This window comes from Leishmania infantum, chromosome 16 (genome assembly GCF_000002875.2).
Source record: "Leishmania infantum JPCM5 genome chromosome 16".
Lineage (NCBI taxonomy): Eukaryota > Euglenozoa > Kinetoplastea > Trypanosomatida > Trypanosomatidae > Leishmania > Leishmania infantum.
Window position 1 is genome coordinate 662705 of NC_009400.2, and position 21895 is coordinate 684599.

At 59.9% G+C, this 21895-nt stretch overlaps 6 protein-coding genes across 6 annotated transcripts; all 6 read left to right on the forward strand.

Annotated features, from left to right (window-relative positions):
* Window positions 1-19: 19 nt before the first annotated feature.
* On the forward strand, window positions 20-1927 carry EIF4G3 (putative eukaryotic translation initiation factor 4 gamma; the record flags this gene model as incomplete). The annotated part of the gene is made up of 1 exon (XM_001464612.1): window positions 20-1927. One exon carries the CDS (start codon window positions 20-22, stop codon window positions 1925-1927), a length of 1908 nt encoding a protein of 635 aa, XP_001464649.1.
* A 2075-nt stretch (window positions 1928-4002) lies between these two features.
* On the forward strand, window positions 4003-4809 carry LINJ_16_1710 (prohibitin; the record flags this gene model as incomplete). The annotated part of the gene is made up of 1 exon (XM_001464613.1): window positions 4003-4809. The coding sequence occupies one exon, from the start codon at window positions 4003-4005 to the stop codon at window positions 4807-4809; it is 807 nt and encodes a 268-aa protein (XP_001464650.1).
* A 1433-nt stretch (window positions 4810-6242) lies between these two features.
* On the forward strand, window positions 6243-7598 carry LINJ_16_1720 (conserved hypothetical protein; the record flags this gene model as incomplete). The annotated part of the gene is made up of 1 exon (XM_001464614.1): window positions 6243-7598. The coding sequence occupies one exon, from the start codon at window positions 6243-6245 to the stop codon at window positions 7596-7598; it is 1356 nt and encodes a 451-aa protein (XP_001464651.1).
* A 794-nt stretch (window positions 7599-8392) lies between these two features.
* On the forward strand, window positions 8393-9112 carry LINJ_16_1730 (conserved hypothetical protein; the record flags this gene model as incomplete). Its single annotated transcript, XM_001464615.1, has 1 exon — window positions 8393-9112. One exon carries the CDS (start codon window positions 8393-8395, stop codon window positions 9110-9112), a length of 720 nt encoding a protein of 239 aa, XP_001464652.1.
* A 1756-nt stretch (window positions 9113-10868) lies between these two features.
* Window positions 10869-15782, forward strand: LINJ_16_1740 (hypothetical protein, unknown function; the record flags this gene model as incomplete). Its single annotated transcript, XM_001464616.1, has 1 exon — window positions 10869-15782. The coding sequence occupies one exon, from the start codon at window positions 10869-10871 to the stop codon at window positions 15780-15782; it is 4914 nt and encodes a 1637-aa protein (XP_001464653.1).
* Window positions 15783-18009: 2227 nt separating this feature from the next.
* LINJ_16_1750 (conserved hypothetical protein) lies at window positions 18010-20082 on the forward strand (the record flags this gene model as incomplete). The annotated part of the gene is made up of 1 exon (XM_001464617.1): window positions 18010-20082. One exon carries the CDS (start codon window positions 18010-18012, stop codon window positions 20080-20082), a length of 2073 nt encoding a protein of 690 aa, XP_001464654.1.
* Between the last annotated feature and the right edge of the window lie 1813 nt (window positions 20083-21895).

Sequence of the window (21895 nt, forward strand, 5' to 3'; positions counted from 1 at the left end):
CACGCATACACGTACAGCCATGCAGTTCACCGTGGAGCAGATTCGCAGTGTGCGAAACAACTACCTTGAGCCGCCGTACCCGGGCTTTTCTCTGGATGAAGTGGTACGACGCCGCCGCCTGACGCAGACGAAGCTGGTGCGCGGTGAGAATGCCTGGGTTGCGAAGGGCACCGCTCAGACGACGGAGGAGTGGGTGCAGCGACTGCTGCATGGCACACTGAACAAGCTGACAGAGGAGAACAAGGACATCATGATTGATAAGCTACTCACCAAAGAGCTCTTTGCCACGGAGGATATTATGAACATGGTCGTCAACATCATCTTCAAGAAGGCGCTGGACGAGCCAGAGAACAGCAAGCTGTACGCCGGCGTGTGCCACAGCCTTGCCTTATACGAGGCGAACGTTTTGCGCGATGGCCACAAGGGCGAGCGACCACAGTCGCAGCTGCGCGACGCCATTATCAGCACTGTGCAGCACGAGTTCCGAACGCTCTCCAAGGAGCTGTCGAAGATGGAGGACAAGTCAGAGGAGGAGCTCGAGTACGAGCGGTCCAACGTGATGCGGCGCAAACGGTCGAACATGCGCTTTATCGGTGAGCTGTACCTTTGCACGGCCCTGACGCACTCGACCATGTTCACCGTCATGGATCTGACGATGCGCTGCAGCGACAAGACGGGCTTTCCCAGCAGCGAGAACATCGAACTGCTCGCCGCGCTCCTCAACACAATCGGCGATCGACTAGATCAGAACCACAAGAAGACGCTAGACCGCTACTTCACCTCCCTCGAGAACTTCAATAAGAAGCCCGACTGCCCGTACCCGCCGCGCATTCGCTTCAAGATTATGGACCTGCTGGATCTGCGCAAGCGCGGTTGGGGCTCAAAGCCGAAGCCCGTCAAGGCAGCCCTGCCGCCAAGCCACGGCAAGGATAAAAAGTGCGCCACGGCCCCGCCCCCGAAGAAGGGCGGCCGTGACCAGGGCAGCGCCGCCGCTGCGTCGAAGAGCTGGCGCGACGCCGCCACGATGAAGACAGGTACTGCGGCAGCACCGGCGTCTTCCACCGGTAAGGGGCTGAACGGGCGCGGCACGTCGAGTGCCTCGCCGGCAGCCAACACAACAGCGTTGTCCACCTCAGCGGCGGTCACGGTCGCTGCCACTGCACCTGCCGGTGCCTCGTTCCGCGACGAAGCGTCGCCGCAGGTGCCGCTCGTGAAGTTCGAGCTGCGTGTGGCGTCGATGTTCCAGGAGTGGGTGGCAGACCGCACGAACGACGTCATCCTCCACTGGGTCGATCAGTTCAACACATGCGACCGCTTTTTTGAGTCGGAGAGCGAACTTTGCGTGGCAGTGGCGCAGGAGGTGATCCACTCGGCTTGCACGACCACCCGCAAGGACGCCCAGCGCGAGGCTTTCAGCTTCCTTGTCGTCGGGCTGTACATGATCGACACGGAGGTGTTCGACGGCTTTGCCAGCGCTCTCGCCTCTGCCATCGAGGACGGCCTTTTGGAAGATGTCCCAAAGTTTGGGGAGCGCTTCATGAGTATGCTGCGCCTCACCTCCACTGAGCAGGAGACGCGCGCCGATGTGTACTTCGATGCGGCGAACGTGCTGCGACTGACATACAATCGGCTGGAGAGCCCCGACGACTCCGCCGTGGATACGTTGATGTCCTTCTGGGATCGCGTGCCGCTGCCGTCCACCGACGAGGAGAACATGATTCGCATGGACCTCGATGTTGTGTACAGCCTCTGCAACCCCGAGGGGGCGCAGGACGGGCTGGAGAAGCTGCTCAGTCGCATTATCCACTCGATGCTGCAGATGCAGCTGATGGACGCGGAGGTGCTGGACGAGTTCCTCTGCTTGGATGTGCAGGAGGGGGTTTGTGCCAAGGTCATTGCCGACTACAAGGAGCGCTTCCCCAAGTAATGCGGTTCTCGGCTGCCCGTGCCCACAGCACCTTCTGTGCTCATCATTACCGTGTGCGCACAAGCTACTGGAAAGCAGTGGCGGAGATGTGTGTGGCCGCATGGCTAACGGTCAAGATGGAGGAGGGCCAATTGCCGTCGTGGCGTGAAGCGTCGCTTCTTTCGGCTTTTTCTCCGCACCCTTGAAGTGGGTGACGCGGTCGGCGGTGGCGGTGTGATCGCTGGGACGTGTGAGCGCACACGTGCGCGCGTCCTTCTTTTTTTCTCTGTGCTTTTGTCTGCGTTGCGTAATGGGTTGCCTTAATCGAATAAACGGCGCACCCCCTCCCTCCTCCTCTCCCTCTGCCTCACTTGCCGAGCATACCACCGAATGCCAGGAAAGCGTCGAAGAAAAGAAGCGACACCCAGCGACGAATGCACATGTATGAAAGAAGAGGATCGAAGGGGTGACGAGGCGTGTAGTGCGCCCATCAGTGGCGATATTGGGCCTTTCAGGAGGCAAACACATCAAGATAGAGAGAGAGAAAGGAGGGGGATGGCGCGCTCACTTGAAGGGAAGACCCGGGCTGGCGTCTGCGTGCGCGCGTGACGCTGATGCTGCACATGACCGCTGCACTGCTTGAAGGCCGTCCTCCTCCCCTTTCCCTGCCCCCTTCGTCCCTTGCTCGTTCTCGCTGCGTGGGCTGCTTTTTTCGCGTGCGCAGCAGCGGCGCTTCCCCCATGCGAAGCACCAAGTGCCGCGCAAGGCTGTGCTGGGCGAAGAAGCGTGTTAGTGATAACAAAGAGCGTTAACGATCATGAGCACATGGACCGTGTCTCAGTTGCTGTGCTGTGCTTGCGACGCCGCGTTTCTTCTGCTCTGTCTTGCACTCTGTGTCTGGCATCCCTGCCGTCTCTCCTCTCACTGCGTTGCCGTGGTGATGAGTGAGGCGGGAGATGAGGAGACGGAAAGCCCGCATGATCGGGGGCGGCGCAGGGCTGGCGGGCCGCGGTGGTGGTGGCCATTCTATTCTTCCCTTCTTCTTTTTCGTCTTTACCTTCGCGCATTTTTTCTCCCGTGGTGGTGGTGGTGGGGACTGTGGGGTACTTCAAGCGCACGTTCGAGTGCGTGCGCGTGTCGCTATGCGCATCCTTGCGTGACCCTTCCTGGCCTCTTGCCGTTTCGTCGCTCTTTGCACCGCGACACGCAGGTGTGTTTGTGTGTGTGGAAGAGGGCGGAGCCCCTGAGGACTTGTTTTTGTCTCTCCGTGTTTAATTCGGTACGTCCCCTGTTTTACATATGATGCTGTGTTTGCGCATGCTGAGATACCTAGGCGTGAAAACCGTGTAGCCAGAGACAGAGCCACATGCATGAAGGGAGCGTAAACAGGCGGTGGCCAGTGACTGAATCACTAAGGGTGATGCCTGCGGGCTTACTGTGAAGTAGAACGGTTCTCTCGACGCTTGAGACTACGCTCACTGCTCCTGTGCGGGTGCGTGCGCGTATGCACGCCTCGTGGCTGCTTCTTTTCCATTCGCGCATCGCCTATCATTGCGGTTGCACTCATCCCACTCGCGTTTCCGAGACCACACGCTCGCTTTCTCACTTCTGTATCTGGATTACCCCCTCCATACCCTGCCCTTGCACCCTTCACACTCCCACTGCGCATCTGCGCGCTGACACCAACATGAATGTTCTCCATCGCCATTCCCTCTGCCGTTCGTCCATGCCGCACTTCTGTAGTTCTCTGTTCGTTTCCTCATCATACAGGAAAAGCTGCGCGTAATTTGTTGTGCCTTCGCTGCGGACTTCGCCCTCTGTGTTGCTCTGCGCCTTCTCTTTTTTCGCTCGTGTTGGCTTCTGCATGCATCTCCAGGAGGCGTGTAGCTGACTTCGCAGACGCGGTCTCTAGCTCCCATCCTCGCGCAGTCCTTGCATCTTTCGCTTATTCTTCTCCGTCTGTAAAGAGCTTTCTTCAATCACCAAGAGGCTCCAACACAGGTTGAGTTTGCCAGTATCTCACAGCATCCACCACTTCTGCTGCTAGCGCTTGCCTCCCGGCTCTTCAATTTCTCGTCTCTCCTATCGTCTTGGCGATGTCGAAGCTGCTGCAGAAGGTTGCCATCGGTGCGATGGCTGCCGGCCTTAGCGTGTACAGCTGCTGCTTTGTGGTCTACCCAGGTGAGGCGTGCATTCTGTACAACAAGATCAGCGGACTGAAGGACTCCGTGTACGGCGAAGGCCTTCAGGGGCGCATCATCGGCCTGGACGAAGTCTTGCGCTTCAACGTGCGGGTGCGCCCGCGCACGCTGCACACAATGACCGGCACAAAGGATCTGCAGATGGTGAACGTGCGGCTGCGCGTGCTTTTCCGTCCCATGGCTGACCGCCTCCCGCAGATCTACCGCACCTTCGGTCTCGACTACGACGAGCGCATCCTGCCATCTGTCAGCAACGAAATCCTGAAGGCGGTTGTGGCGGAGTACAAGGCGGAGGAGCTCATTCAAAAGCGCGACGCCGTCTCCGCGCGCATTTACCAGCTCATGCAGGAGAAGGTGAATCAGTTCGGTCTCATCATTGAAGACCTCTCGCTGGTAGACATCCAGTTTGGCGCCGACTTCATGACGGCGGTGGAGCAGAAGCAGGTAGCCCAGCAGGAAGCAGAGCGCTACCGCTATGTCGTGATGGAGAATGAGCAGAAGCGCCGTGCTGCCGTGGTGCGCGCCGAGGGTGAGGCGGAGTCGGCGCGGCTCATTTCGGAGGCCATTCAGAAATCCGGGTCCGGCCTGCTGGAGCTGCGCCGCATCGAGGCAGCCGTGGAGGTGGCTAATCAGATCGTGCCCATGCAGAACGTTACGTTCGTACCGAAGGATGCGAACATGTTGATGAGCATGTCGAGGTGAGGCGTTTGCTCTCTGGCCAGCCATTCTTTGCATGCCGGATCGCTGCCGCTGGTGAAGTAATTCGTGTTGTTGTTTCCATGTGCCTGCATGTGTGTGTGTGTGTGTGTTCCTCTTTTCCTATGTGTGCGCGTGCGGCGATGCTTCTTCGCGTTGGCTCTCGTGGTGTGCAGGCATCTTGTCGGGTTGGCTCGCTCCGTTCGTGACACGATGGCTTTCGTGCCGGTATCGTCCGCGGTGAGTGTAGGGGGAAGGCTGCGGCAGAGTGTGTGTGAGAAAAAAGAGTTCCTCGGAAGGCGCTCTTGTGCATCTACGTGTATGTGTGTGCGGGCGCGCGTACCTACAAGATTGTGGTGGGCACGTCCTTCTTGAAGTATTTGAGGGGCCCAGCATCTCAAGGTGAGCCAACCGTGATGAGCCGCGCACAGGGGCCGTCGCGGCCCGCAAAGTGCTTGCACTGTGATTACGGCCGGACCGCTCATGCTAAGTGTTTCGTTTTTATGTGCGTTTCCTTCTTCGATTTTTTGTGTTTTGTGTACCGTTGTCGTGTGCCATCTTTCACATCGTAGGCGTAGTCTCAAGTGATCCATGCTCAGCGGTCGGAGAAGGTGGTGGTTCACCAACTCCCGCACTAGCCCCCCTTCACCTTCTTCCTCTGAGCTCTATGTGCGCACGTGCATGTGGCCGCTGCTGTCATTGGAAGGTCGAAGCGCTTCGACGGTGCATGAGGTCAGCCATGCCCACCACCAGGAGAGAATGACCTGTGAGCACTGACTTCACACACACTCGCGTCTCTCAACTCGGAAGGGACCGCCCACCGTGCGCATCAGCACGTGTGCACGCACACTCGCTACGGAGGCAGCAGTGTGGAAGCGACGTCTCGACGGGCACCGCTGCCACCGGCTTCATCTCTCTCGCTTTGTGATGGCCGTCCCTACGAGGACGCCTCGGCATAGCCGCGGACCTGCTTTCTCACCAGCACGTATTCCGGACTTCCCCCGCCAATGCCCTTTCACGACTCCTTGTTGTTTTGCCTCCCTCTTTGCTTGTCCGCGTCCTCTCCTCTCGGCGGCGGGTGGCCTCGGGATCTGCGTGTGTGTGCGTGTGTCTGAGCGCACGGGTCACTTACGCGCCTCAACAGTGACACAGGTGCGCCGACGTCTCTGTGAAGCACCTCTCTAGGAGGAAAAAGGAGCAGGCCAGGGCTCATCTTCTTCAGCAAGCGGACACGCCTCCACATCTGGTGCCATTACGGCCAGCCCCACTCTTACCCACATCGGCATTCTCTGTGTCTCTCACTCGCTTCTCTTGCTCTTGACCCCGTTTTGCTGTCGCGTGCGTAGACCTTTGCCGGTTCCTTTTTCCCTGGCCCGTAATAGTGCAGCCTCTGCCCACCCCGACCAGAAGCGTATGATGAAGACAGCTGGGACACGATCATGTCAGTGAAGGAGTCCACCATCTCTCTGCCGCTCATGGTGGAGTCTGTGCTGGACGCCGACAGCGACCTCACGGCGACAAGCGCGATCTCCGTGCTCGACGATCGCGCCGTGCTCATTGGCACCAGTAAAGGCAGCATCCTGCTCTGCGCTTCAGTGAATGAGAGTGCACACGTGCTGACGCCGCATTCCGATACGACGCTGCACTGCGGGGCCATCTACGATCTCGCCGTCAGTTCAAACCATCTTGTTGCAACGGCTGGCCACGACGCTGTCAGCTGCGTCTTTCCTTTGCACACCCTCTACCGCGAGAGTGGGGTTACACAGTGTCGGCGGATTACAGGGCACACCGTCCCCGTTGTCGCGGTCCGGTTCCTCTCTGATGGGGCATCTTTGGTAACCCTTGGGGCTGACGGACGTGTACTCGTGGCCGACGTGCACAATGGAGATATCTTGGCATCCCTGTTATGCGGCTTCGCTGCGACCTGCCTGGCGTGCTCGCTGGATGAGACGCAGCTGTTCGTTGGCGGCCGCTCCCTCGCGTCGATCGACCTTCACCACGCGATGCGGCCGGTGTCTTTGCAGCTCGTCGCCGCCGCAGCCTCTGGACCCGATTCATGGGCATCTCTTTCGAGAGCCGCCGCAGCGTCCGGCGCCGCGGCTTCTCTTCGCACCCCAGCATGGTTGCGACTGTATGCGTGGGAGGAGAAGTCCGAAGCAACAACTGGTGCATCAAGACAGCAGTTCCGCACACCTCCCCACACGTTCATCCGCTCGCTGAGCGTGGACTCACGTGACGGTGCCTTGACTGCTATATTTGTTCGTCACGCGGGGGGCACCTCATCTGTGGAGGTCTGTGGCAGCGCGCGGTGGGCCGCCGCAGGCGGCACAACGGCGTCCGAGGCGACGTGGGCCCCCCAGGCCTTGCAAGGTATCCCCGCTGCACTACGCTATCACATGTCGAGAGACCGCTCTACGGGTGTAGCTACTGGGAAGCTTCGGGTACGGTGCCGGGTAAAGGCATCCACCCGCCCGTCCGCGAAGCAGACTCCTGCGCCGCCAGGATCGTTCGCGTCCACCTCGGCAGCGCTCTGGAACGGTCGCTGGTACGCCTCCCCGTTTGAGCTGGGAGGTGGCACGCCTCGACTCACCGCATCTCACGGCCTTGCTGGGACGTCAGTTTTCATGGCTGAGAAGGGCAACCAATACGGCTTCCCATCGGCAGGCCCTCGCACCTCAGGCGAAGAGCTGCTTATTGCCCAGGCGCAATGCGACGAGCTGCAGCGCGAGTGCGACGCACTGGTCTTTCAGATTAAGAGTCTTCTGGCTCACAAGGCACCGATCCGATCGTCGTAATGCCTCGAAAGAATACGTCGGGACCGGGGGCATATGCGGCCACTGCGGTGACTCGTGCTTGTGCGTTGCCTTCCTTTCTCTTTCTCTCTGTGCCATCGCAGCCCGGCGCCACGTGCCCACTGTGCGTCTTCTCCCTTCTCGCCCATCGGAGGCGTTCTTTCTTTGCTTGTCTGTTGTGTGTGTGTGTGTGTGTGTGTGTGTGTGTGACCGTTCGACGGCCCGCCAAGATGCGGTGTCGCGCTTCCAGGCGGGAGAGCAGAGGCGGACGACTCATCTGCCGCCACCTCTGCTTCTCTACCATCCCCGTAACTCTGGATAAGACGACACAAAAGACGAAGAGGGTTGAACAGCCCAGGCGTACGCACTCATGCCTATGTGCTCTGCAATGACCTGCCGCTGGTGCCTTCAACAGATCCCGAGCGCCCAAGTTAGGGCGTGAGAGGCAACAGCGCAGGGCGCCTTTTCCGGCGCCGGTTCCGCTTGAGGGACGTACATGTATGTGCGTACATGTGTTGCGTGCACCCCTAGGGCGTGGCCTGAGACTGTTTCCTTCGCATCCTGTGACGCCAATGCCGCATGCCACTACAACGCCTCGACCGCTTTCCTTTTCGCCCTCTTCTTAGCACTCCTTCCTACGTTCTTCTGCTGTGGCTGCCTTGTTTTACCACATTCTGCGGCCGCGGTCCATCGCTTGCTCCCCCCTCCTCCCCCCGGTACACTTCCTCGTGCCCCACACCTGCCACCACCGCAGATACACATCCGCAGTCAAGCACCGGTGTACGGCACACGTGGGTATGTCCACGCCGAATCTCGATGCCCTCCTTGGTGTTCCACTGGCTGCGGAGCTAGTGGCAAGAGCAGGAGGTCTTTTGGCGCTGTGCAAGCTGAGTGACGCCGCACTTCGCATGCTGGGCACGGAGGAGTTCCAGAGCATCGCGAGCAGCTCACGGGCGAAGCAGCTGCACGCAGGCCTGTTGTTGAAAGCTCCAATGTTCACCGACGCTTTTGGAGACGAGGAGGCGGTGGACACGACGGACCTGAAGGCTGCGCAGAAGGGTGCCGCCCAACTGGGACGCAAGTGCGCGCTAGTCGCGAAGGCGGACCTTGCCGGCGCCTTTTCCGATGGCTCCCTCGGTGAGGCGGAGAAGGAAAAGCTCAACGCCGCCTTCACCCGTCTCCTGGCGGAGGGCAAAGTGACCGCGGAGGACACGCAGGCGCTCGCCGTACCGTTTGTGTACGTCCGCGGCGATGCAGCGAAGCACAGGCGTGGCGGTGTCAAGGAGCGAAAGAAGCGAGAGTCGCAGCAGGAATCGGTCAGCGTCGTTGCTAGAGCGACGCAGCGGGTGCGCATGGGTGTCAGTGAGGAGGAGCAGGTGCAACAGCTGCTGCAGCGAGAAGACATACGTAGCGAATTCGCCAAGGAGCGCGCTCAGCAGCTGCTGAAGGAGTCGCGGAAGCGTGCTCGAGAGGCTGTCCATGATGAGTACGATGACCTACAGAACATTTCCCTCTAGCGCGCCCGATAGCGTTTGTGCCTGCGGTTATGCTTGAGCGGGCAGCTGCGGGATCATGAGACATGCCCACGGGGTTTCTGCTGCTGTTGATTCCTTCCCTTTATCCTTGGATCTCTGTGCCGTGCATATGAGCCACTGCTGGCCTTTGCAGCTTGCGGCGCTCACGGTATGACCAGGTTCCCCCCATCACACCGAGCCGCCCCATCGCCGCTGCACTCGTTGCGTAGCTCTGGGGCGAGCGAGCGGATGTGAGGAATTCCTCATCCCTCGCACGTATGCCTGTGCTGACGCGTGTGTGGACACGCTTACGGAAACCAGATTTTCAACGCCAAGATGAGTCAGCAGTCGACTATTGACATTGAAAGGACTCGAAAGGGGTGGAAAAGGCTGGCGCCTTGAGGCCGCGACCAGCAATTCAACATCACCAAGTGCCGGAGGAGTACCGCCCCCATCCCCGCAGCTGCGCATGCTACCACGGTTGCGCCTGCCTCTCGTCTTTTCCTTTCGAACTTTGCTGTCTTTTCTTGCCCTTCGCCTCTCTCTTCTTGCGCGCTACACCCCTCTCCTCGCTGACTCTGTCGACTTCTCCACATCCTCCACGTGCTGCCCACGATGGTCGTTTGCCAACAAACGCGCGCGTGGACCCGCATCTAGGTGTTTCCCGCGCCCCCGAGTAAGCAGCCGAAAACTTGCGCATGCGCACACGCCTTCCTCTCTTTGTGCCCTTGCGTTGGTGCGCGCGCATCGGCGTGTCGCGATTGGTGCGGCGCTCTTAGTCTTCATCAGTGACTGGCCGCTACTACCCTTTCGATCTGTCACCCCGCTTCACTCGTACCCCTCCCCTCCCCCCGCTTGGGGGCGCTCTGCCCTTTCGCCTTCCAGCCTTCCGTCTCGCTTCGCCTCCCTTTCGTGCGTGTGTAGCTTCCTGCGCACTCGCCACGCCCCACCCCTATTCATTTGTTCTCTCATCGTTCTGCTGCTTTCCATTTCGCCCAGTCCGTCGCGCTTTGGTTGCCACGCTGCGCCGTCTGTCGTCGTCGCTCTTGGCCATCTCTTCGACTCGACACGTCGCCGTTTCGCACTCTGCTCCTTTTCGGCTGATGGTTGGAGCTCACTTCCGGGCGCTTGTCTGTTCGGAGCGCTTCGTGTATGCGTGCGCGTATGTGTGGTCTGTTCCGTGTTGTCCTCTCCGCCCCTCACTTTCGCTCGTGCTTGGATGGAGACAGTGCGCGGCACGCTCGCCCAGAACGCGGCGACGCCGACGACGCCTAGCGATTGTGCCACCTATCGATCGCTGCCTAGCTTGAAAAGCAACACCCCTCCTCCGTTACGGAGCGATTCGGCACGTACGAAATCGACGGCGGGCCACGGCGCCAAGGCACGGATCCCGTCGCTGCATCGAGGTCAGAATGGCCCGCCAGCCGCGATGCCAGGCCCCTTCAATAAGAACTCAGCCCCGCAGGCGCCTGTGGATGCAGCTCGCAGCTGGCGCACTTCCACTGGGGTGCCTATCTCCTTTGGAGAGGGTGCCGTCGCTCGACCAGGACCGCAGGGGCCATCACCTCCGCGGCTGCGGCCCTCTCCCTCCCTGCGCGACACGGCAATCGATACGACCTTCTTGACCGCACACCTTCCCTTCCTCACGGCCGGTGCTGACGCCATCGATCGTGGCTCGAGGGACTGGAACACGGAGTTTCAGTGGCTGTGGGAACAGCAGCTGCACGGCGAGGTGTGGGGGTATACTGGCCACCAAGAAATGCGCGATTTTCTTGAGGAGTTCGAGGGCTTCGCTAAGGTGCTGGTGGAGTCGCTATGGCGGGAGGGACGTCTTCCACCTGCTGTTCGCCCGTCATCCGTGACGACCATGTGCGCTCGCTACGGAAATGTGCTGGTGTACGCGTGGCCCGACGGAAAGCTGGGCATGTGGATGCAACGCAGTTTTCGAGTACTGATGGAGTGCTGCGTGCCGCACCTCTCGCTGCCGCTGACGGCGACTTTCCGCTACTTTGGAGATGTCGTCACTGTTGCCGCTGCCATTTCGCTTGAGCGTGCGGGGCCGGCTGAGTACGCAGGAAACGGACGCAGCGATTCAGTGATGCACGTGCCCCTGCAGGAGCTTCTGGGTATGACCCAAGACGCGCTAAACTTGCTTCGCGGTGACCCTCGTGGTGAGGCGACGGGTGGGGCAAACGACGAGGCGACCACGCCGCAGCAGCGCAAGGTGAGGGGCATCGAGGTGCGCGAGGGCATGGACACGCGTCTTTACGTGGTGAACTGTCTTGGCCTTCTGCCGCCGCTCTTTTCCACCGACGGCCGTGTGCTGACGCTGCGGCGGTGGCTTCACTTGATTCAGCATCCTCCGATGCCCTGGGCCAGTAGCGTTGCGTGCGCGGACATTTACCGCCGTGAGGCGGCTGCAGCTGCTCAGTACCTCAACAGTGCCCTTCAAGCACCGGTAGAGGGGCGCAACACACGTCTTGTGCAGCTGCTGCACAAAAGTGGACTTAACGTGTCCTTGCTGGGCCTTGTTGCGCAGACCATGCTGGCTGCCGCCAAGGAGGATCTCGATGACACGTCAGAGCTGGTGCTTCGCCTCATCGCAGTCGAAGTCCTCGCCCGTGTGGTGCGCCGATCTTTGGTGCGCTCGATGGGGCGCGAGGGCAGCGCGCGGTCGCTAAAGGCCGCCAACAGCTACCTTCAGCGCACCGCCAGCTCGCTGTTGCGCACGTCGCAGGAGCGCTTTGAGGAGAGGCTGCTCCCGCTTGTCCGAGACATGTTCTGGCTCGACGAGGCGATGGGCACGGAACCGTACGTGCAGCTGCTCAAGCGCACACTGCAACGGCAGGTGGTGCTTATCACGAAGCGTTTATGTGAGCTGTGCGGGCTTCGAGTGGTGCGGGGCAGCGTAGCGGAGATCATGTGCCAGCCTTCGCACCACAACTACAGCTCCTTCTACTCCGCAGAGCACCAGGCACTGATAGCGACGTTGGCGCAGGACGAGTCGGAGTATCCGCCGGCCTTCAAAACCGCCTATCTCCTCCCACTGCGCATCCGCTTTTACTGCCGTGGCGGTCGCCTCGCCGAGGCGTGGCGCGAGGCGACGCAGCTGGTGGAGTTGCGCAGCCGCCTCACGTCGGAGCGCTTCCTCAACGCAGAGACGTGGACGACAGCCGCGCTAGTAGCTGCCCAGGTCGGCAGAGAGGAGGACAGTGCGGACCTCATCGAGCACGCCACCCGCGTATTCTTCGACATCCCAGCCTTTCTCCTCCAGCCGACCGCGCCGCTGGTGCGAATGCCGTCCTACTTGTACTTCCTCCAAGGGCAGGCGCACGCTAAACTCGCGCATGGGTTCATCTGCATTCAGCGACAGCTCTTTGACGAAGCCGAGGAGCTGTTTACAGCGGTACTGCGCCTGCCGGACGTGCTCGAGGATGAACGACAGTCACATGCTGCGCATTTTCGCCAACAGGCTGTCGTCGGTCTGCTCAGAATCGCCGTGCACTCCGAAAAGGCAAAGGTCATGCAGCTCGACGCGCAGTGGAGCACTGAGCTGCGCTCTATGGCCCCTTCGCTGCAAGGTGCCCGCATCAGCGAGCTCTTTGGGTCTCTGCTCTTCGATCGGGACATGTTTCCTAGCGCCGTGGCGAGACTTTGGGAGTGCCTCGAGACAACTGAGCAACTCCTTGGCGCGACGGCTCTCCGCGTGGGCGAGGTGCTCAACAAGCTGGCCTACGTCTACTACCGCTGGGACGTGCAGCAGTATGGCCTCTTCTGCAGCTGCATTCTCCACCGAGCCGAGGCCATCATGGTGGAGCGGAGTGGACTGTACTCGCCACTGCATCTCAGCATTGCCGAGAACATCGCGTCCGTCTTCATTCTGCGCGGCATGTTTGTTGCGGCGTCGCAACGGCTGCACCTATTGAGCACCCTCCCGCCTCGATACACAGGACGCCTCTCGCGCGAGCACCCCGCCATCATACGCATCGCCGTCATCAAAGCCAAACTCCGGCGTGAGTTCGGCAACATCGCGATCGTCATTATTCAGCGATACTGGCGCGAATACCGCAGCCGCGCTATCCTGCGCGACGTCTGCGAGAGCAGCGCGCAAGAGGTACAGCGGCTGGGACGGGCATATCTCGTGCGGCGCGCGCTGCTGCATCTCTGTCACGGCCACGCCACTGCTGACGGCATCGCACTAGCGGCGCAACACTACGCCATGCGCAGCTTCTCGCGGCCGCTGATCTGCGCCTCCGCCCTCTTTTCGAAAGAGCAGCGACACTGGAATTCAGAGCTGCAGCACTCTTGCCTCTTTGCGATCTGGTGGGAGCATGTGGAGCAGCAGGTGCAACTCGATGAGCGGCAGAGGCTCGTAGCGGAGTTTGAGGCGGCCGCGAGGTCATGCCTGCGGGGAATGCGTAGCGGCACTGTTTCCGGTGTGCGGGTCCCGGGGTGCAGCACGTCGTTTGTGATGCAGAACATGGTATTCACGCAGGTTCCAGCGGGCCATCGACTCTCTGCGCTGCAGCTGCGATTGACTCAACACCTGCGCTGCAACTCTCCATGCCTCCTGACGGTGCCGCTGAGCATCTTGGTCGAGTTCGCCGACTGCGCCTACTACGCTGAGGCGCTCATCCCTCTGCACCATCGCCCGCGCATTGCTTTCACCGTTGATGGCCACAGCAGTGGCCCACACGCCGCCACAGCGAGGTCAATCGTGAGCTACATGATGCGCCAGTACCGCGACGCCGGCCTGACGACGTACCGTGCCGACAACTGCCAATGTGTCGAGATCGTGTCTGGTGCCGATGGGCTTCTTTACCTCACCAATTCTCTGGGCCTGGTCAGCTCACTAGTGCATCAGCAGCCAACGATGGATGTGCCAACGCTGGCGTTGCCGCTCAGCATCTTCTTCCTCGCCCGGGAGAAATGCAACGCCGGAAACGCGAAGGAGGCGGTCGATATGCTGGAGCGTGCGCTGCTTTCGCAAGGCTCAGACGAGTACGGACTCTTGGGCATCTACTTCCTCTCCTACCTTGCCTCGGCGCGCTTCGCCAGCGGAGACGACCTCGACGGAGCCACGCGTCTCTTCCAGCGGTGCTCGACGGGACTCGAGGAAAACACCGCAGCTTTCCTCGCTGCGCACATACTTTACACGGAGGGCCGCGCGTGGCTCAGCCGCGGCGACACGACAGCTGCTTTGGGTCCGCTGCTGCGCTCGCTAAACATCTACGCCGAGCGCATCCGCCTGCACGCCTACTACGGCGCCTTCTGCATCTTCGAAGTCGCCCTCTGGGTGCTGCGGACCAACGTAGTGTGGGGGTCAAAGGTGGATGTGGCGGTGCTGCACTGCGTCGCTCACGCCGTAGAGTTCGGCGAGCCGACACTGTCTCTCTTCTTAACCTGCGGGCGTTTTATCTTGTACACGCAAAAGGTGGGTGACACCGCCATGTCGCAGCAGCTGATCCATCTACGCGATTCCCGGGCGAGGGAGCTGCAGCCCGTTGAGCTGGACCGGTACTTGCACGTGCTCCTACAGCGCAGCGAAAGCCTGCAGCGGCTCGGTGGCAACGAGAGCTACAGCAACTGCGTCTTCGTGCACCAGACGGCGATCCACATGGCAGAAGCCGCACACAGCGAGTCACGGATGCTTGGCGTGCTGCTTACCAGCTATGGACTGCTGCTGACGAAAATGAGCAGGCTGAAGGAAGCGCGGCGCGTGCTCAGCCGCGCCAACGCGGTTCTTCTCAAGACGGTGGCTCCAACCAGCCCGGAGGCGATGACGTGGCGCAAGAACAACCGGACCCTCAAGCACCGGATGCAAGACAACGCAGTCGCTGTAATACGACGCGCTGTGCGCCTCTGGAAAGAGCGGCGGCGACTCGAGCGGGATATGCGCGCAGAGAATCCGGCGGCGTACCAGGCTTTGCAGGCAGTGCGCTTCATGCGGCGAATCAAGAGTCTCGTCGTTTCTGAGGCAACCGCCCGCGTACTCATCGCGGACTCGCACGCCGACGAATGCTACCGTTTACAGAAAAGGAAAGGACGTATGCGCAACGACGCAATGCTGAAGCAGACGTATGGTTCACGCGTGCAGATCTTCCTTGACAAACTCGGCACTGCCCTCATCGACGTTGATAATCTGGCGCTTGCGACAAAGGCAGTGATGGCTGGCGCCGCCAATAATATGCGTCAGTGCATGCTGTGCGCCTTCCTTGTGGCTAGCCACCGCATAGAGCGTCGTGGCGTCATCGGTAAATGGCGGGCTAGTCTCCTCGCGGTAAAACTATGGCATCTGGAATACGTCGATGCAGTCATTCGCGTCGAGTTTTTTGGCGCTTTTCGCGCCTTCATGGGACGCTGCGTGGCAGCTGAGGAGCGCGCGTGGCGGCGCATCATTACAGGAAACCAAAAGAAGTCGAAACAAGAGCTGGGCAAGACGATTGGCCGGGCACTGCGTCGTAAGCCAAAGAGCATACCATTCATCGATATCTGTGCCGTTCTCCTTAACGAGGCCCGCAGGCGCGAGTGCATCCTCGCCCGAGAGGAAGAAGACTACCGCACGCTAATGGGCGTATTCACGCTCGGTCCCGAGGTCGATGATGACGAGGAGGTGGGCGTCGAGGCATCGCTGCAGTACACAGCGATGAACGCATTGACGGGAGGTATTTGATAGCTTGTATGGTGCTTAGATCGTTACAGAACTTCGTTGTCTCGCCGCAGGATACGTGGCGACTGCCTCTCCGCCTTCCTCTACTCCCCTTTCACCTTCCCGTTCGCAGACGCGTTGAGTCGACGGTGCCGCGATGTTTGGTTGGCGTTTACACCACGAAAGGAGCACGCGCATCTTTTTATTGCTATTCTTTCGATGCGAGCAGCCGCCTCCATCTGTGCGGCCGTTTTCTCGGTTCTGTTCTACCGCAAACTCTTGCAGATAGCCCCTTACAGCAGATGCCGAGAGGAGCAGAATGCCAACACTGACAACACAGCAAGGCGCCGTGGGGCTTATGGCAGACACGCCTAGGCTGTGCGCACGGTACCGTTCACTGTTCTTCACCTTTTCAAACTGCCAAAGGCACGTGCATCCCTGACGCGTAGCGGGGGAGGGGGTTATGAACTCAGTACGAGCTCATCATCGCCCCCTCTCCTTTCCGAGTTGATGGGCATAAAACGTTGCATTCACATGCACCCTCACTCTGGCAGGTGTTGCTCACACACATACACACACAACACGCATGAGCCCATTTCTCCCGGTGTTTTCACTCCTGTCGCACGTCGCTCTCATTCGAACACACACCCACCGAAGCGTTCTCTCGTGCGCTTGCCTGTGTGTCTCTGTTTTTGTTCGTGTGCGGAAAGGGCCTCGGCACCATTTCAGGCACCTGCCAGCCGTCCACAGAGTGAGCGGCAGCGCAGAGACACACAGGAAGCAAACAAAAGAAGAAAACGAAAACGTGCACACCATCTCTCGCCTTTCTTGCGGCTGTGCCCGCGTGAGGCGTTGGCGAGAAGTATTGCACTTGTAAGGCTCCTAAAGAAGCTCTTGAGGCACCGCCCTTCGCGACTCTTTTTCTCGCTGTTTTTCTGTATGCACTGCTGCCTCTCGCCCCCCACCTCCCCCACACACCGCCTCCACTTTCACACCTCCCTTCCTCCCTCCATCTGGAGGCCACCTCTGCCTTTCGACTTCATCTTCCGTCCGTGGTACACAGCCACCATTGCGGACGCGTAGCACTCCTGGCTCCTTCACAGCTACCTTTTTCCGCCGTTTTTTTTTGTTCCCTTTAAGAGCGGAGTTTTACATTCATCGTAGACGCCTTTTCCCTCACTGTGGGGGGCCTTCGTCCTGCGGGTGAGCCGGATCTGAGTTTCCTCCCCCTCTCCCTCTCTCCTTCCGCGACACGTGCAAACGGAAAGACTCTCGCTGCTCTCTGCTTTATTCTTTCTTTTCCTTCTGCTCATCGGCGTCCTCCGTTCCCCGTGTACATTTTTTCCCCTGTACGCGTGCGCGCTCTCTCTTTCCCTTCCCCCTCTCCTCTTGTACATCATCGTTGCTTTATTGTATGTGCGTTCGTCCGGCTACTCTCACTCTCCGTTTTTCTGTTGTATGTCTTCCCCATTTCTGTTTTCTTTGGTAGCTGGTTACTCGACCCTTGCGTGTGCGTTGTGTGTCTTCTGTGAGCTTGCCGGTGCGTGTGGTCCTGCTTATTATTGTTGTCGCCCCCCTCCTTTGCTCAGTAGCTCTTCAGGACGTCGTCTGTGGCCACACCGTCTCGCTCTCTCTCCTCTCGCCATTCCGACGTGCCTACACGTCTGCGTAGGTGTGCACCTCTGGGCACACTCACTCCCGTGCACCGTTGCTCTCACTCTCCCCATCTCTTTTTTCTACATACACAGACGCACGTGTACATGAACGCCCGTGCAGTCGCCTGTCACAGGGCACCCTGCAAGGAGTACGGTAGTGCATCTTTTACTTTCTTTCCGTCTTGCCCCTCGGTGTGTGCAGCTGTGCCAACATCGCTGCCTTTCCGTTGACACTCTTAACTCCCCACAACTCTGCCGCTCGATTGTGAGGGCGTCTACGACGGGACACTCCTTACCTCCCTCGCTGTCGCTTCTTTCGTCGTTGTGCCTACATCTCCTCTCGCTTTCCGCCTTTTTGGAGGTCGCTTTACCTCCCGCCGCCCGAGCACTCTCTTGTGCTCCCCCTTTCAACTGCCATCTCATATCTCGAGCGCGCTCACGCCTCTGCCTTTCTCTCTTTCTCTCGGACTCCGCGGATCGTGCACATCAACCCAAATAACAGAGAGGAAGGAAACATCCACACTACCACCAAACAGCAGTCGCTCCGTGCGTGGAGGAAGAGAGGGGGCGTGTGTGAACGAAATACGTTAGCGAGGATGGATCGCGTGTACATCAAGTGCTGCAGCACCTTCTCCCTCGCTGCAACCAACTGGAATGAAGCGTATCAGTTGGCGCTGGAGATGGGTGACAGCACGATGCAGCTGGCGACAGCACGGCAGGACAAGCTGCGTCGAGTGGAGAAGGCCTTCGAAGAGGAGGTTGTGCAGGGCGCTGTGCGTATCGTAACGATGGACCCCAACGCACCGCGATCAGTGCCCAAGGAGCTACTATGCTACCGCGACAAGAATGTCTTTTACCGCATTCTTCCAGATGGTCGCTCTGGCCGCAGCATCGTGGCCGCCTTGCGTGGCGTGTTGCAGAGCCGCAGCGCTCTGCTGACGGTGCCGCTCACGTCGGTCATTATTTATCGCGGCACCCCGGTGCTCGCCCAGGCGCTCGCGCCTTTGGGCGCGGAGCCGATGAAAATTTACGGCGATGGCGCAGAACCCAACCTGGAGGTGGCGGCTGAGGTGGAGATCATGGCAGATGCGCTGAGGACGCCGCTGCCAGACGAAATCTTATGTGAGGTGTACCGCGGTCTCGACGGGCGCATGTACGTTACGAACACAAACGTCACGACAATCGCCTTGGACGACTCCATGCTCATCGGAGGCCCACTGAAACGACCTGAGATGCTCGCGCTGTGCCCGTGTGTCACCGCCACGTGCGAGGATACGCTGAACGTTCTACGCAACCCAGTTGTGATGGAGGCTCTTCGGCGTGTGCTGAACACCGCCGCGGACCAGCAGTGCCGCCACCTCAGCGAAACGCTGCACTTCTACGGGGTCAATTTGTGCTTGCTGAGGGGCGTGGTGGACGCCTTCGCGGAGCGGTACGGCGACGCCGCATATGATGTGCAGCACTTCACCGAAGTCGTTGCGCTTGAGATGATGGCGCGCACGATCAAGCAGGAATTCTACACGGAAGTGCAGGCGAAGCGGCTTGGCATTGACGTGGTCGGCATCAACAAGTGCTACGCGCTGAACCTCCGTGCGGCGCTACACTCGGAGCGGGAAGATAGATTTATTCAATTAGTGCTTCTCAAATACGCCATCCACAACGAAGGCGGGAGAGCAGACGGTTTCATAGAGACTCTGCTGACAGTGCGTCGCGATCATCGCAGCGCGCTCGTGAAGCGCGTTTCCTGGCTGATAGGAGTCCGCTCCGCTCCCGCGGCTGAAGGGGCTGAGAATGAGCGAACGGTGGTGTGGGCCCCTCTCATAGCCGGACGCATCACGCCGCACCTGTGCGATCCAACGCTCATGTGCTCCCTCGAGCCCCTGTATCGCAGCCTGCCGTCGTGCGAGGCGCACTACTTCGCCCACTGCTATCCGCTTCAGGTTAAAGTAGCCCTGTGGCAGGACCGCGTCGGCGACGGGCTTAACCTCGCCCGCACCGCAGCGGAGCAGGCCAGAGCGCGTTACGGAGACGTCTCACTCCGCGCCGTGCAGGCGCAGCGCACCTTCATGAGGCTTCTCTTCACAGTGCCGTCTCTGGAAAATGTGCGGGAGGCGTATGGCATGGTGACTTCCATCCTTGAGGTGCTCGAGAACTGCGCAGGGCCCATCACAAGAGCCAAGTGCCACATCGAAGTCGGTTGCTGCCTCCTGTCCGCCTCCGCCGTAATGGACGTCGTCGGCGAGGCGGCTCGACACTTTCGGGCAGCGGGGCAGCTGCTGCCAGCCTCGCTCCGAAGTTCCAGCGGAGCCTGGCTCTACCTACAGCCGAGCCTCGGCCTTGTGCGGTGCCGCCAGCTGGACCAGAAGAGTGGGCTGGTGCCTCTCAAGGCGCTTGTAACTGACGCCATGTACTTCTCTCGCGTTGTTACGCCAGCCGACTACTGCACGGAGTACTTGTGGGAGCTAGGGATGGAGCTGGCGGCGGCGCGGCACTATGCGGAGTCTACACACATTTTGACGGCGGCGTATCGCATGGCAAAGCGCACACAGCGCACGCAGCTGGATGTTGACAGGCTTCGCAGCGACGCTATAAGCGCTTACAGCGTGTGCGATCCTGAAAAGTACGCCGCCTACTGCAACGCAATCTCTGAGAGAGCGCGCGTCGCCTAGGGTAGATGAGCGCAGGAGACGGGAAGGTCTGAAGCGTGCCATTGCTGCACCTCACCATTCCTCGTTGCTTGACGATTCCGCAGATCAACACGCTTCGCCTTTCCTCTCTTTCGCTCTGATGTCTCTGTCTATGCGGTGCTCCGCCTGTGTCTGTGCCTGTGGCGTTGGTTGTGGAACAGCTTCTCCCCCACTCTCTCTTTGCCAGTGCACCGTGCAATGGACGCCCTCCCTCCCTTGTTGCGGCCGTCACTCCTTATGGTTCTCTTTGTGCGCCGGTGAGTGTTGCCGGATGGGGTGGATGCCAAGACTTCGTTCTTCGCCTTTTTTTTCGTTCTGCGTTCAGTGCGTGAGGGAGGGCTGTCGGGGCTCTTGCATCCCCTCGTCGGCTCCGCCACATACCGGAAGGGGAGGGGGGCGCCTGCTGAAAGAAAAAGGCAGAGCAGCGGCAATAAGGAAGCCAGGCGGCGACCTGGAGTGTGAGAGTGCGAGAACAAGCTGCACGCGAGTGTGCCAATGCGCGACAACTTCGAGGTATGATAGAGGTGTTGGGAGGTGGCAGTCGTCAACTCCCTTTTTCTGTTTTTTTTTTTGTCTCTCTGCCTGTTCACAGCGGGCGCAGCGGTGCTGATTCTTCGAGAAGGCACCACCGTATATATTCGTGCTCGGCCCTTCCGTTTGGATCACGTATTGTTTTCACATGGAAAAGCGGAGAAGCCCTACTCGCATGTCGTCTCTCATTTTGCTTTTTTTGTCTTTTTTCAAGATGCCCGTTTTGCTGCCGTGCAACACGGGCTCAAACGCCGCCCCAGCCGGAATGCCGCAGGCCCCCATCGCCTGGTGCGGTGCAGCGGGAGACACGCGTTAGAATGCTGCCGGCCCAGTCATCTGAGAGCGCGGCCCCTGCACCAAACTCTACCCAGCTCCGCTTCGCACGTCGCCTCACAGCCGCCCACATCATGCCGGTCCCCACCCCAGGTGCATGCAGCTCGGGGTGGCTCTCAGGCTCCGCACCACCAGCAAAGGCAGTGTGAGGGCCGGGGGAGCCGCGTCCGAGCCACGCTGACACCCCGCCCTCCGCGTGGACGGCACTAGTGTGTCTACTGCCGCAGGTCTCTCCGACGCAACGCCATCCACGATCTGGCACGGCCGACATCAGTAGCGATAGGTCGCCCTGACCTCCCTGTGGTGTAGGCACTCGGCCCTGTCACCGCCAGGGGTGGCTCGGCATTTCGCGGGGGCTGCATGGCTGCCGGGCTTCCCACCACGGAGGGTGCACCGGGCCCTGATAGCATGCTGAGGTGCCCCGTAGTCATTGGGGCGTATGTGTTTTCACAGCAAACGAACACAGAGTGAATTACCAGCGAGGACTTTATTTCGTGGTGGAGGCTTCTCAGATCAGTGTGAGTACACGGTGCTTTTGAAAGTGACTGCGAGACTGCGCTAGGGTAGGCGTGACCCCCGTTCAGACCTTCCTCTGCATGGCTCTCTCCTTTCACCCATTATGTACAACAGCTCTTTTCTCTCTGCTTCTCTCCCATCTGCGCGTAACTCCTTGCTGGGCTCTTTCACGCATCGCACACCCTCGAAAGGAGCGGTATCCATATCTGCACAAGCAACCACCACCAAGAAGAGTACACCTTGCAAGTAGTCCTTTCGCACAGCCAATATACACCCCCACGCTCCCACATACCTTTGATCGCCGCTTTCTGTATCTCTCTCTTGCCGTACTGCGCTCTCCCCGCGGCGGAGACGCTTCGGCCTTCTCCGTTTGTACTTCAGCCATTGCGACATCAAAGCGCTCCTGCCCTCGCGC